We start from the raw sequence: 17,158 nt of genomic DNA, 5'->3' as shown, positions 1-17,158 counted from the left end.
GTTACACTGTATTACAATGTATGTAAACTGCTCACTTCAATACAGGTTACATTGTATTACAATGTATGTAAACTGTTCACTACAATACATGTTACACTGTATTACAATGTATGTAAACTGTTCACTACAATACAGGTTACAATGTATTACAATGTACAAATTGTATTAAACTGTTCACTACAATACATGTTACACTGTATTATAATGTTTGTAAACTGTTCACTACAATACATGTTACACTGTATTACAATGTTTGTAAACTGTTCACTACAATACATGTTACACTGTATTACAATGTTTGTAAACTGTTCACTACAATACATGTTACACTGTATTACAATGTATGTAAACTGTTCACTACAATACAGGTTACACTGTATTACAATGTATGTCAACTGTTCACTACAATACATGTTACACTGTATTACAATGTATTAAACTGTTCACTACAATACATGTTACACTGTATACAATGTATGTAAAATGTTTACTACAAAACATGTTACACTGTATTACAATGTATGTAAACTGTTCACTACAATATAGGTTACACTGTATTACAATGTATGTAAACTGTTCACTACAATATAGGTTACAATGTATGTAAACTGTTCACTACAATACAGGTTACACTGTATTACAATGTATGTGAACTGCTCACTACAATACATGTTACACTGTATAACAATGTATGTAAACTGTTCACTACAATACATGTTACACTGTATTACAATGTATGTAAACTGTTCACTACAATACATGTTAATAAACGACATCATGCCAGAAATTCTCTAACAATAAAATCAGGTTATCAAGATATTAAAAAGTTTTTATTGTTAACCTCCCCAATATATAAGGTCTTGATATTTTTTTATTGAAAATTTATATATCTTTTAATTTAGTGGCAATTACCATAAAATGAAAAAATACAATTTGGAAGATCAATTAGTAAAAATTTAAACTTAAACTTGGTTTTCTTTAAGAACAGCAGCATTTTAAGTGACCACATTGATAGTATGGAGAATATAAACTGTGGTACACAACAGTAACATACATGTATCATGGTAAAATGTGAACAACAAGGAAGCTTCACATAACATATTTCAATGTGAACATTGTGGCACTTGATTCACATACAATGTGAATGCATGCATTACCGTTCTCTTCATTCATGTAACATGCAAAATGCTTGAATCACATCCGGCTTGAAAATAAGCAAAATGTAGAAACTAGCAGCAATTTTGTTTGGTTAACATGTAAAGATGGGTTACACATATTCATGTCATCTTAAAATGTGAAATTTGAATTGTCAAGACCAGTAACAATTGATTAAGATGATACAATAAACAATATCAACACCAACATGCTCTTCTGTCACAATGTAAACACGACTGTATCATGTGACTACATGTGTTTCCCTTCACGTCTCTTAAGCTTGATCGGTTGATTTAAGACTATTAAGCGAGAGATCCTGGGTTCAATGCTTAGCAAGGACATTGAAAAGAATTTAATTCATCGTACTCTCTATGACATTGGGGCCTATGTAGGAACTCCGTAATTATACTTAACGTTACTTGTGAAATCATTGCTGTAACCCTCATAACTCAAGCACAAGTTCTTCTCTGGAGGGGAAATACATGTATGTAACCTGGTAAATATTAGGTGCACCAATATACCGCTCGGCTAAGGAGATCTTCTCTTTAGCTCGATTGGTTGAGTATAAGACTAGTAAGCCAGAGGTCATGGGTCCGATCCCTAGAAGAGGCAGTGAAATAAATTTCATTCATCATGCGCTCTGTTACATATGTTTTTCATGATTCACAAGGGACATCATTCATCATTCCAACAGAGAATCAGTCATACTAATAAGTATGAAATTGCATCACAAATGGCTATTGGTACAAACCTCCATGTTGATTTCCTAAATTCAGAAATAAATTAAACATGTTTTTATATATCATATAATCAATGTGTTATGATGAAAAAACAAAGTAAAAACATCAACTTGTTTACACTTGATAACAGATAACATCAATACCTCTTCACACCTATCAACAATATAACAATGTCTGTACATATTCCCTGTTAAAAGTGACCTCCATGGCACCGTTCCTCTCCTGGGTGTGTTTACTAGAGTGACCTCCCTTACTGATTATTTAGATCTTATATCTGATGCACTGTGACTCATTCTTAGTTCATACTCAAAATGACATTCATGTTTCCATTTAAATATTAGTACTGTCCGAAAAATAGTAGATAAATCTGTTGACATAATCTACTACAATAAATTACAAATATCCTGTAAACAATGTTATCCAATTATCTTCAGATATTACCACTTTTATAGAAGTATTTCAAAACTATGCCAACATATAAGATTTCCTGATTCAAATTTGGTAAAAGATGTTCGCATTTATCTACCTGTAAACCAATGAGCTTACAGATAAAACAGATATTGGTGATGGCCTAATTACAGTAGACCGGAGAAGCTAAAGGAGAAAACAGAAATTGGTGATGAGCTAATTACAGTTGACTGAAGAGGCGAAAGATTTCTTTACTTTCTAATTGAATCTTTCCATAAACTGAACATAAAACAAAGAATGAACTTTTCTATGCATTCTTACACGTTGAAACAATATGCATTAAGGTCACATATATACTTTGCATTTTGGATTGATTTACCATGAAATCAGGACAGAATCAACCTTCCTGTTAACATGTTACAGTTTGGCAAGAAACACTTGTTGATAAAATGTATTAATTGTTTTTCTGAACTGTGTAAACATTTTCCTGATAATTCCGAGTTAAAAACATCAAAGGCAGATCTGTAACCTTTATCTACATGTATGCTATCAGAATTCTCTCACTGTAACCTTTGTCTTTCTGAATTCTATCACATGTATAAATTCACAAGCATATCCATAATGCATGTACTTACATTGAAGACTGTCAAAGAGAAAAAAATATTCAAAACTTTATCCCCCAAAAAAAAAAGATTTCCCTATTTCATTCAAAATTTACCTGTTTTTACTTAAAACATTTCTCATTATCATTAAGAATAGCTTGTGTTTCCTTTTAATGAGAATATTACATTGATCTTTAGTTTGGAATAAAGGGAATAGATCTAACTAGAAAATATTAACATTTCCAGAACAATGCCAATGACCTCTACTTGTCCTTCAGAAAGGTTTTACAGACTTTCTCATTATCATAATTCACGTGTAATATGGTACAAATGGCGGAGGTGAGGTTCATACGCTGGGGAGCCTTAGCATGCTTCATCCAGTCATCCACTTCTGGGTCGTAGATCCAGATCTCGTCCTCTGTAGCATTGTGATGCTCATGACCCAGAGATAAAATCTGTCCTTCAAATGTCATGTAGTGTCCAACAGACCGTCCACTGAGGGTCGACGACAGCATTGTCCACTGATTGGTTGTGAAGTTGAAGCACTCAATAGGGATCTGTCCATGCAGGGGAGCACCCTGTCTGGGGATACCACCCACAACATAAATCTTCTGCTGAAACGATACCATGTCATGTAGACGACGTGCATAAAACATGCCAGGAAGTGATTCATAGTGCCGAGTGGCTGGGTAGTAGCACATGAATGTGTTGGTTGCCTGGCGATCTTGACTGGACACTCCGCCCGAGAGGTAGATACGATCACCTTCCACTGTTGATGCTAACGAGTGGAGAGGGGAAGGAAGTGGAGGTAGGTCTCCCCATATGTTTGTTGTAACATTATAAAACTCGACCGAGTCCAAGATTGCAAACTGCTCAGTTGAACCACCAAATACGTACAGGCAGCATTTGTGAGCCACAAGTGCAAAATCCATCCGTAACCGTCGCATCGGACGAAGCTCCTGACTAACCAAATGACGTGGATCAAAGCGCACTAGAGAGCTCATCAAGGTCCCTCCTCCGAAGTCTACCACACGACAAATGTAACCGAAATTGTCAACAACTACAAGTCTACAATCCCTGCTTCCATTTACATCTGAGAAAAGACGGTAAAAAACCCCTGAGATATGATTGTGTGCAGTTATTTGAAATGGCATATACGATGACCCATGGTGAACTAATACTAGAGAAGGGATTTCACTTCGAATTGTGGAGATTTCCTCGATATTTGGATGTCCTTCTTTGCAGTCGATGTGGTATTTGAACCCACGTGCCACATATTGAATAGCTCCTGGACAACGTTTGATTATCTCATTCTCCTGGACAGAGGCTAATTCTGCCTCTGTCATCAGCGGAAACCGAATATGACTGAGTACATCAGGCCCATCATTTTGAAATCGTCCTGGGCTGTACCGAAACCACTTATCCAGGCACTGAAAGAGTTTGAACTCTGACGACGTCCTGAGTGCATTTTGTGAGAGGTACTTAGTAAGTGAAGAGGCATCAAGTTTTAAAAATATCTGAGTCTGACTAAACTCGTAGAAACTGTTCAGGATCATATTATCCCAGTGATACTGGACCTTCTCCAGGGAATACGTGTCTGCTATGGTAAGAAACTCGTCAGCATTGTCGAAGGTCATGAGGGATTTGATGTAGGTACTACAGAGCTCTATCGCCGAGGATACCTGGAGATGACTGGCGGTGTTGATTATTTCCGTGAGGTTATCGTAATGGAGAGACATTTCCCCACTGTAAATAAACTCCACAATCTGCTGCAGACCATCAGCTGTGACGCCTTTCAGGTCCACCGAGTTCTGCTTGCTCTCGGCCATGACACCTCCAAACATGACCTTGAAATAATCACTGGTGGCAGCCAAAAGGACCTTGTGGACCTGTTAATAGAGAAAACAACACTATATCACAACAGTTGACCCTTGAGAGTATGTTTTGAACACGATATAGATTACGCACATCTACAATGTATAAGGGTTATTGCCATAAAGTTTCATTGAAATTCCCTCAGTAGTTTAAGAGTAGCCGGTACATCATTGTGTCTACAGACGGACGGACAACCTGATTCCTGTATACCCCCCCTAACGTTGTTGCGGGGGGTATAAAAAGTAAGAAACTAAAATGTACACCTTTAGTGTACATGTGTGTTGAGTACATAAGTTCCAAGAAGAAAACTCAGTTTGAAGAGATGTCTGGACAAGATTTTCTCTACAAACATGGGAAAAGCAGCTTACATAAACTGCCATATATATTAAATAGGCGGGTCCAGAAAATAAGGCCATGCAGGTGCAGAACCTCAGTGTGGGAAGACATACATCCAAATGGTTTTTAAAAAATTTGGAATTTCAAGCACAATCTCTTCATGTGTTTATAAGATATTGTTTGCACACAAACTTGTTATTTTAAAATTGGTCATGTGACATTTAACCTTGACCAATGACCACTAAATTCTAATCTGGTGTACTGTATAGACCATAATGGTGTAAAATATGCTACATTAATTGTTAGTATGAACCAAATCCCCCCCCAGAGAACACGGTATATACCAGTCGTATAACAACATTCTCGTTCTCACAAAAAAGGGGCATAAAAAATTATATGAATATTTTGCCTAAAGACTTCAAAAGGGCACAGTATAGCTGAGTATGTATATGATATATGCCAGGGCACAGTATAGCAGAGTATGTATATGATATATGCCAAGTTTGTAGAATTTCCTAAGATCAATACATACAGTCATTTGACACAGCATTATATTGTGGACAACATTTTCATCACAGACAGTGAGACACCCAGACAGAGACCTATAACTATACCAAACATATATGTGTTTTAAATTACAATGTCTGCTTGTAGAGCCATTTGGTCTACCACAACATTACATACGGAGCATCATAAACCTACGATATATAATATAGGTGAAATGAGCCTACATGTATCAAGCCGAAACAAGAGGCCTAATTGCCTGTATTGCTCACCAACTACTAATGCACCTTGAACATTGATACATGCCATCTGTGTGGCTACTTAAATCAGTTGAATTACCTTCTCATTAGAATAAGAAAGAGGTATTCATTTTGACAGACTTTGTAACCCTTTAACCCAGCATATCGCTGTTCTGTATCATAACCCAAACTCTCTGGCTTATTTTGATAAAAACATTATCAAAAACATTTGGCACCTGCATGTACTGTGACCTCGAAAGTCGAGGTCATTCATTTGAACAAATTGTGTACCCCTTAGACCCTGAGCTTGCTACAGATCCAATAGCATGTCTCTGGGCCTACTAGGAAGTGGTTTACTGCAGGTTTAAACGCAATATCTTGTCTCTGTGCCTCTTGGATATTGAGATGGACGGACAGACTTTAAGAAACTGACCACTGACCACCGTATATTAGCCTACAGGCAGGTAAGCTAAAAACCATATGACTGATTGATAACAATTATCTGAATGCTGAATGTAAATAAGAAAGACTATGTCTCTAATAAATGAGCAAAATACTGTTTCAGGAATAAGTTAGCACCCAAAAAGAATTCCTGAGTTTCCAAAAAAAAACCTATCTACAAAATGTAAATTTTCCGATTAATATCTACCATACAAGATGTCAGTTTGTACTTCATGCTCAGATTTTGAAAAGATTAGACAAAGAGCAATAACTGTTTCAACTGAATACAAATACTGTTAAGGAAGTCATCACGTAACATGACATCAGATTTTGAAGTAACACATGTGGAAACTGAGTTACATCAGTCCATACTGATGAGTTACACCGGTCCATACTGATGAGTTACATCAGTCCATACTGATGAGTTACACCGGTCCATACTGATGAGTTACACCGGTCCATACTGATGAGTTACATCAGTCCATACTGATGAGTTACACCGGTTCATACTGATGAGTTACACCAGTCCATACTGATGAGTTACACCAGTCCATACTGATGAGTTACACCGGTCCATACTGATGAGTTACACCAGTCTGATGAGTTACACCAGTCTGATGAGTTACACCGGTCCATACTGATGAGTTACACCAGTCCATACTGATGAGTTACACCAGTCTGATGAGTTACACCGGTCCATACTGATGAGTTACACCAGTCCATACTGATGAGTTACACCAGTCCATACTGATGAGTTACACCGGTCCATACTGATGAGTTACACCAGTCTGATGAGTTACACCAGTCTGATGAGTTACACCGGTCCATACTGATGAGTTACACCAGTCTGATGAGTTACACCAGTCTGATGAGTTACACCAGTCCATACTGATGAGTTACACCAGTCCATACTGATGAGTTACACCAGTCTGATGAGTTACACCAGTCCATACTGATGAGTTACACCAGTCCATACTGATGAGTTACACCATTCCATACTGATGAGTTACACCAGTCCATACTGATGAGTTACACCAGTCTGATGAGTTACACCGGTCCATACTGATGAGTTACACCAGTCCATACTGATGAGTTACACCAGTCTGATGAGTTACACCAGTCTGATGAGTTACACCAGTCTGATGAGTTACACCAGTCCATACTGATGAGTTACACCAGTCCATACTGATGAGTTACACCGGTCCATACTGATGAGTTACACCAGTCCATACTGATGAGTTACACCAGTCCATACTGATGAGTTACACCATTCCATACTGATGAGTTACACCAGTCCATACTGATGAGTTACACCAGTCCATACTGATGAGTTACACCAGTCTGATGAGTTACACCAGTCCATACTGATGAGTTACACCAGTCCATACTGATGAGTTACACCAGTCTGATGAGTTACACCAGTCCATACTGATGAGTTACACCAGTCTGATGAGTTACACCAGTCTGATGAGTTACACCGGTCCATACTGATGAGTTACACCAGTCCATACTGATGAGTTACACCAGTCCATACTGATGAGTTACACCGGTCTGATGAGTTACACCAGTCTGATGAGTTACACCGGTCCATACTGATGAGTTACACCGGTCCATACTGATGAGTTACACCAGTCCATACTGATGAGTTACACCAGTCCATACTGATGAGTTACACCAGTCTGATGAGTTACACCGGTCTGATGAGTTACACCAGTCCATACTGATGAGTTACACCAGTCTGATGAGTTACACCAGTCCATACTGATGAGTTACATCAGTCCATACTGATGAGTTACACCAGTCCATACTGATGAGTTACACCAGTCCATACTGATGAGTTACACCAGTCCATACTGATGAGTTACACCAGTCTGATGAGTTACACCAGTCTGATGAGTTACACCAGTCCATACTGATGAGTTACACCAGTCCATACTGATGAGTTACACCAGTCTGATGAGTTACACCGGCCCATACTGATGAGTTACACCAGTCCATACTGATGAGTTACACCAGTCCATACTGATGAGTTACACCGGTCTGATGAGTTACACCAGTCTGATGAGTTACACCAGTCTGATGAGTTACACCAGTCTGATGAGTTACACCGGTCCATACTGATGAGTTACACCAGCCCATACTGATGAGTTACATCAGTCTGATGAGTTACACCAGTCTGATGAGTTACACCAGTCTGATGAGTTACACCAGTCTGATGAGTTACACCAGTCTGATGAGTTACACCAGTCCATACTGATGAGTTACACCAGTCCATACTGATGAGTTACACCAGTCTGATGAGTTACACCGGTCCATACTGATGAGTTGTTTTACACCCGTCCATTACTGATGAGTTAAAACCCAGTCCTGATGAGTTAAACACCAGGTCCATACTGATGAGTTACCCCCGGTCCTGATGGGGTTACACCAGTCCATACTGATGAGTTACACCGGTCCATACTGATGAGTTACACCAGTCCATACTGATGAGTTACACCAGTCTGATGAGTTACACCAGTCTGATGAGTTACACCGGTCTGATGAGTTACACCAGTCTGATGAGTTACACCAGTCTGATGAGTTACACCGGTCTAATGAGTTACACCAGTCCATACTGATGAGTTACACCGGTCCATACTGATGAGTTACACCAGTCTGATGAGTTACACCAGTCTGATGAGTTACACCAGTCCATACTGATGAGTTACACCAGTCTGATGAGTTACACCAGTCCATACTGATGAGTTACACCGGTCCATACTGATGAGTTACACCGGTCCATACTGATGAGTTACACCAGTCCATACTGATGAGTTACACCAGTCCATACTGATGAGTTACACCATTCTGATGAGTTACACCAGTCCATACTGATGAGTTACACCAGTCCATACTGATGAGTTACACCAGTCCATACTGATGAGTTACACCAGTCTGATGAGTTACACCAGTCTGATGAGTTACACCAGTCTGATGAGTTACACCAGTCCATACTGATGAGTTACACCAGTCTGATGAGTTACACCAGTCCATACTGATGAGTTACACCGGTCCATACTGATGAGTTACACCGGTCCATACTGATGAGTTACACCGGTCCATACTGATGAGTTACACCAGTCCATACTGATGAGTTACACCAGTCTGATGAGTTACACCAGTCTGATGAGTTACACCAGTCCATACTGATGAGTTACACCAGTCTGATGAGTTACACCAGTCTGATGAGTTACACCAGTCCATACTGATGAGTTACACCGGTCCATACTGATGAGTTACACCAGTCCATACTGATGAGTTACACCAGTCTGATGAGTTACACCAGTCCATACTGATGAGTTACACCAGTCCATACTGATGAGTTACACCGGCCCATACTGATGAGTTACACCAGTCTGATGAGTTACACCAGTCTGATGAGTTACACCAGTCTGATGAGTTACACCAGTCCATACTGATGAGTTACACCGGTCCATACTGATGAGTTACACCAGTCTGATGAGTTACACCAGTCCATACTGATGAGTTACACCGGTCCATACTGATGAGTTACACCCAGTATGATGAGTTACACCCAGTCCATACTGATGAGTTACACCAGTCCATACTGATGAGTTACACCGGTCCATACTGATGAGTTACACCAGTCTGATGAGTTACACCAGTCCATACTGATGAGTTACACCAGTCCATACTGATGAGTTACACCAGTCCATATTGATGAGTTACACCGGTCCATACTGATGAGTTACACCGGTCCATACTGATGAGTTACACCAGTCCATACTGATGAGTTACACCGGTCCATACTGATGAGTTACACCGGTCCATACTGATGAGTTACACCGGTCCATACTGATGAGTTACACCAGTCCATACTGATGAGTTACACCAGTCCATACTGATGAGTTACACCGGTCCATACTGATGAGTTACACCAGTCCATACTGATGAGTTACACCGGTCCATACTGATGAGTTACCACCAGTTCATACTGATGAGTTACACCAGTCCATACTGATGAGTTACACCAGTCCATACTGATGAGTTACACCAGTCTGATGAGTTACACCAGTCTGATGAGTTACACCAGTCTATACTGATGAGTTACACCAGTCCATACTGATGAGTTACACCAGTCCATACTGATGAGTTACACCAGTCTGATGAGTTACACCAGTCCATACTGATGAGTTACACCAGTCCATACTGATGAGTTACACCAGTCTGATGAGTTACACCAGTCTGATGAGTTACACCAGTCTATACTGATGAGTTACACCAGTCCATACTGATGAGTTACACCAGTCCATACTGATGAGTTACACCAGTCTGATGAGTTACACCGGTCCATACTGATGAGTTACACCAGTCCATACTGATGAGTTACACCAGTCTGATGAGTTACACCAGTCCATACTGATGAGTTACACCGGTCTATACTGATGAGTTACACCAGTCCATACTGATGAGTTACACCAGTCCATACTGATGAGTTACACCGGCCCATACTGATGAGTACCCCCAGTCTGAATGAGTTAACACCGCCCATACTGTGAGTTACACCCCATTTGATGATTTACACCCAGTCCATATTGATGATTTTACCCGGTCCATACTGATGAGTTACAACAGTCCATACTGATGAGTTAAAAACCAGTCCAGACTGATGAGTTACACCAGCTGATGAGTACACCCCCCCAAATTGTGAGTTACACCAGTCTGAGGAGTTACACCCAGTCCATACTGATGATTACACCATCCATACTGATGAGTTACCACCGGTCCATACTGATGAGTTACACCGGTCCATACTGATGAGTTACACCAGTTCCTATACTGATGAGTTAACACCGGTTTCCATACTGATGGGGTTACCAGTCTGATGAGTTTCCCACCAAACCCAATACTGATGAGTTAAAACCAGTCTATACTGATGAGTTACACCAGTCTGATGAGTTACACACCCCCGCCCATACTGATGGTTAAAACCGGTCCTTTATGATGAGTTACACCAGTCCATACTGATGAGTTACACCAGTCCATACTGATGAGTTACACCAGTCCATACTGATGAGTTACACCAGTCTGATGAGTTACACCGGTCCATACTGATGAGTTACACCGGTCCATACTGATGAGTTACACCAGTCCATACTGATGAGTTACACCAGTCTGATGAGTTACACCGGTCCATACTGATGAGTTACACCGGTCCATACTGATGAGTTACACCAGTCCATACTGATGAGTTACACCAGTCCATACTGATGAGTTACACCGGTCCATACTGATGAGTTACACCGGTCCATACTGATGAGTTACACCGGCCCATACTGATGAGTTACACCAGTCCATACTGATGAGTTAAAACCAGCCATACTGATGAGTTCACCGTCCTCTGATGAGTTACCCCGGGTCCATACTGATGGGGTTACACCGGTCCATACTGATGAGTTACACCGGTCCATACTGATGAGTTAACCGGTCCCATACTGATGAGTTACACCAGCCTACTGATGATTTCCAACCAGTCCATACTGATGGTTACACCGTCATACTGATGATTTTACCCCCGGTCCATACTGATGAGTTACACCGGTCCATACTGATGAGTTACACCAGTCCATACTGATGAGTTACACCGGTCCATACTGATGAGTTACACCAGTCTGATGAGTTACACCAGTCCATACTGATGAGTTACACCAGTCCATACTGATGAGTTACACCAGTCTGATGAGTTACACCAGTCCATCGATGAGTTAAAACCGGTCCATACTGATGAGGTTAAAACCCGGTCCCATACTGATGAGTTACACCAGTCCATACTGATGAGTTACACCGGTCCATACTGATGAGTTACACCGCCCTGATGAGTTACACCGGTCCATACTGATGAGTTACACCAGTCCATACTGATGAGTTACACCAGTCCATACTGATGAGTTACACCAGTCCATACTGATGAGTTACACCAGTCCATACTGATGAGTTACACCAGTCCATACTGATGAGTTACACCAGTCTGATGAGTTACACCAGTCTGATGAGTTACACCAGTCCATACTGATGAGTTACACCAGTCCATACTGATGAGTTACACCAGTCTGATGAGTTACACCAGTCCATACTGATGAGTTACACCAGTCTGATGAGTTACACTGGCCCATACTGATGAGTTACACCATTCCATACTGATGAGTTACACCAGTTCATACTGATGAGTTACACCGGTCCATACTGATGAGTTACACCGGTCCATACTGATGAGTTACACCAGTCCAATACTGATGAGTTCCCACCGGTTACACCCGGTCTGAGGAGTTAACACCAGTCTGGATGAGTTACACGGTCCATACTGGAGGAGTTTTACACCGGTCCAACTGATGAGTACACAGTTCCATACTGATGAGTTACACCAGTCCATACTGATGAGTTACACCGGTCCATACTGATGAGTTACACCGGTCCATACTGATGTGTTACACCGGCCCATACTGATGAGTTACACCGGCCCATACAAAGTGAGGATACACTGTGGACATGATCAGATTAGTTAATTACTGATACCTTAACAAAAGTGCAATGACATTTCATATTTGATAGGCATACAGAAGCTTAAGGCTAGCTCTAGTGATGGACAGATAGACGGATGGACAAAGTGACAACATTTCCCTTTTAGTACATACAGAAGGCTTGCTCTGCAACTTTCCTCTGAACAGAATTAAGAGGTAAATGGGGAAGACAGATAGATTGACAGGCAGCCTTAGATGGTCATACATTGGTAAACAATAATCATATTTGGAGACATAAACACTAAAGAGGCCAGCATTCTACATCTGTGTCCTTTAATTCTAGTCCTCAGTACCAGACAGGTCTGCCAAATGTCCTGTCCCCTAAACATTAAATGATGCAAAAGCCAAGGAAAGAACACAGCAATGAAACGAGAGCAAAGAAGGGGGAATAATTGTCACACATGTACTTTGAGAGAGGTTTACCTATATATTATGTACCTTTCACCTAGACAATGACCACATAAAGTGGGGTAAAAATCAATAGTGGGCAGACAATAAACCCCATACTGTCTGGCAAATTTTTTTGGTGACAATTGATAAGCTACAGATTCTAATCAGCTTGGACTTTACTGACATTTTCAAAATAAATTGCTCAAATATTGGTCTAAAGCAGCTCAATCTGTAACAAATGGTCCAATGGGCCTGTATCACTCACCTGCTTCTAGAGCAACTTTGAATGTAGGTCAATTTGGTTTGGTTTGATTTATTTAGTTTAACGTCCTATTAACAGCTAAGGTCATTTAAGGACGGCCTCCCGTGCGTGCGACATGCATGCGTGTGGTGAGTGCATATGTGTGTTTTGGAAGACTGCGGTATGTTTGTGTAAAGACTCCTTGTGATAGACCGGAACTTTTGCCAATTTAAAGTGCTACCTCACTGAAGCATACTGCCGATGACACCCAGCAGCACACCCCACCCGGTCACATTATATTGACAATGGGCCAACCAGTCCTCCCACTCCTAATATGCTGAGCGCTAAGTAGGAGTAGCAACTACCATTTTTAAAGACTCTGGTATGTTTTGGCTAGGGGACAGAACCCAAAGCCTTCCTCACAGGGGCGAACGCTCAACTAAAGGCCAAAAGTTAAGGTCATTCACTTGAACAAACTTGGTATCACTTCACCCTGCCATGCTACAGGCCCATTATGAATTCCCTTGGTCTGTTGCAGGTTGAGAAGTTGTTTTTAAAGATTTTAACTTATTTGACCAATATCACCTAGATTATAGGTCAAGATCATTTATTTGAACGAGCTTGGTAGCCGAAGTAATCCACCCCAGCATGCTACAAATCCATTACCAAGTCCCTGGGCCTCTTGGTTGTTGAGAAGTCGTTTTTAAAGATTTTAGCTTATTTGACCAACATGACCTTGATTGTAGGTCGAGGTCATTTATTTGAACAAACTTGGTAGTCAAAGTCATCCACCCCAGCATGCTTCAAATCCATTATCAAGTCCCAGGGCCTCTTGGTTGTTGAGAAGTCGTTTTTATAAAGATTTTAGCCTATTTGACCCTGTGACCTTGAATGTATGTCAAGGTCATTCATTCAAACTCATTACCGCATTAAGTGCATTGGCCTTGTTATTGAAAAGTCTTTTTTTTTCTTCTTAATTTTTTAGCCTATTTGACCCCTGAAACCTTGAAGGTAGGTCAAGGTCACTCATTTGAACACACTTGCAATTTGGTAACCATTTACTGAAGCATGCTTAACAGGCCTATCATCAAGTCCCTGGGCCCTTGGTTATTGAGAAGTTTTTGTTTAAAGGAAAAGTTGACGCCAGCTAGACCATGGCTGCCGCACCATGGAATAAGCCCACTTGCCTTTTGGGCAGGTGAGCTAATAATAGAAATCTATACCCAGAAATTATGTAAATATGATATAATTTAATTAATTGCTAATATCACAAGTTTTGCAAGCAATGATTACAAGACAAGGCCCAAAAATAACAAAACTCTGTTGGCTCCCTGTCTTTAATAGTAGTGCAGCGGTATAATCAGTATATATTTCCATAAAAACCTTGTTTAATAAATTATAATAGAAATTTTTAATATATTCGATCACTGCTTTCAAATTTTGCAATTATCGAACAATATAATGATTCAATTGCATAACATTTATTGTTTTAGGGACATAAATACATAAAACATTTATACATTCCCGACCTCAAGCGGGTCATTAGTGTCTGGTTCACTGAGATTGCTCGAGTGCATATACATGTAGTAATGTTTTCAAATGGCGGGCATAATAAATCAGGTTTGTTTAGCCATGATTAGATCTATTCACTTCATTATTGCTTAGCTTTAAGAAAAGACTTCCAATTCTTCTGACTAAAATATTGTGATACATATCATGATATGCATCAGGGTACAAGGATCCTGCATCGTAATATATCAAGATCCCCATCCATCGTCTTCAACATCCCAACCAATTTATCAGAATGGCACGATGGCATCCCCTCTCCCTTGACTCTTACACTAACATCCCCTCTCCCTTGACACCTACACTAACATCCCCTCTCCCTTGACTCCTACACTAACATCCCCTTTCCCTTGACTCCTACACTGACATCCTCTCTCCCTTGACTCCTACACTAACATCCCCTCTCCCTTGACTCCTACACTAACATCCCCTCCCCCTTGACTTCTACACTAACATCCCCTCTCCCTTGACTCCTACACCAACATCCCCTCTCCCTTGACTCCTACACTAACATCCCCTCTCCCTTGACTCCTACACCAACATCCCCTCTCCCTTGACTCCTACATTAACATGTACTGACATCCCCTCTCCCTTGACTCCTACACTAACATCCCCTCTCCCTTGACACCTACACTAACATCCCCTCTCCCTTGACTCCTACACTAACATCCCCTTTCCCTTGACTCCTACACTGACATCCTCTCTCCCTTGACTCCTACACTAACATCCCCTCTCCCTTGACACCTACACTGACATCCCCTCTCCCTTGACTCCTACATTAACATGTACTGACATCCCCTCTCCCTTGACTCCTACACTAACATCCCCTCTCCCTTGACTCCTACACTAACATCCCCTCTCCCTTGACTCCTACACTAACATCCCCTCTCCCTCGACTCCTACACTAACATCCCCTCTCCCTTGACTCCTACACTAACATCCCCTCTCCCTTGACTCCTACACTGACATCCCCTCTCCCTTGACTCCTACACTGACATCCCCTCTCCCTTGACTCCTACACTAACATCCCCTCTCCCTTGACTCCTACACTGACATCCCCTCTCCCTCGACTCCTACACTAACATCCCCTCTCCCTTGACTCCTACACTGACATCCCCTCTCCCTTGACTCCTACACTAACATCCCCTCTCCCTTGACTCCTACACTAACATCCCCTCTCCCTTGACTCCTACACTAACATCCCCTCTCCCTTGACTCCTACACTAACATGTACTGACATCCCCTCTCCCTTGACTCCTACACTAACATGTACTGACATCCCCTCTCCCTTGACTCCTACACTAACATCCCCTCTCCCTTGACTCCTACACTGACATCCCCTCTCCCTCGACTCCTACACTAACATCCCCTCTCCCTTGACTCCTACATTAACATCCCCTCTCCCTTGACTCCTACACTAACATCCCCTCTCCCTTGACTCCTACACTAACATCCCCTCTCCCTTGACTCCTACACTAACATCCCCTCTCCCTTGACTCCTACACTAACATCCCCTCTCCCTTGACTCCTACACTAACATCCCCTCTCCCTTGACTCCTACACTAACATCCCCTCTCCCTTGACTCCTACACTAACATCCCCTCTCCCTTGACTCCTACACTAACATCCCCTCTCCCTTGACTCCTACACTAACATCCCCTCTCCCTTGACTCCTACACTAACATCCCCTCTCCCTTGACTCCTACACTAACATGTACTGACATCCCCTCTCCCTTGACTCCTACACTAACATCCCCTCTCCCTTGACTCCTACACTAACATCCCCTCTCCCTTGACTCCTACATTAACATCCCCTCTCCCTTGACTCCTACACTAACATCCCCTCTCCCTTGACTCCTACACTAACATCCCCTCTCCCTTGACTCCTACACTAACATCCCCTCTCCCTTGACTCCTACACTAACATCCCCTCTCCCTTGACTCCTACACTAACATCCCCTCTCCCTTGACTCCTACACTAACATCCCCTCTCCCTTGACTCCTACACTAACATCCCCTCTCCCTTGACTCCTACACTAACATCCCCTCTCCCTTGACTCCTACACTAACATCCCCTCTCCCT

The 17,158-nt window shown here is 41.5% G+C and overlaps 1 protein-coding gene across 1 annotated transcript in view; it reads right to left on the bottom strand.

The window, feature by feature from the left end:
* Window positions 1-598: 598 nt before the first annotated feature.
* The window catches only part of LOC117342165 (kelch-like protein 26), a 30,050-nt gene continuing 13,490 nt past the window's right edge, over window positions 599-17,158 (bottom strand). The window contains exon 3 of the mRNA XM_033904177.1: window positions 599-4,794. Within this exon, the coding sequence (XP_033760068.1) occupies window positions 3,169-4,794 (1,626 nt within the window). The 3' untranslated portion in view covers window positions 599-3,168. The remainder of the gene's footprint in view (window positions 4,795-17,158) is intronic.

This window comes from Pecten maximus, chromosome 14 (genome assembly GCF_902652985.1).
Source record: "Pecten maximus chromosome 14, xPecMax1.1, whole genome shotgun sequence".
In the NCBI taxonomy this organism is placed as follows: Eukaryota; Metazoa; Mollusca; class Bivalvia; order Pectinida; family Pectinidae; genus Pecten; species Pecten maximus.
The sequence above is the reverse complement of the archived record's forward strand: the minus strand, read 5'-3'. Positions and strand labels throughout refer to the sequence as shown.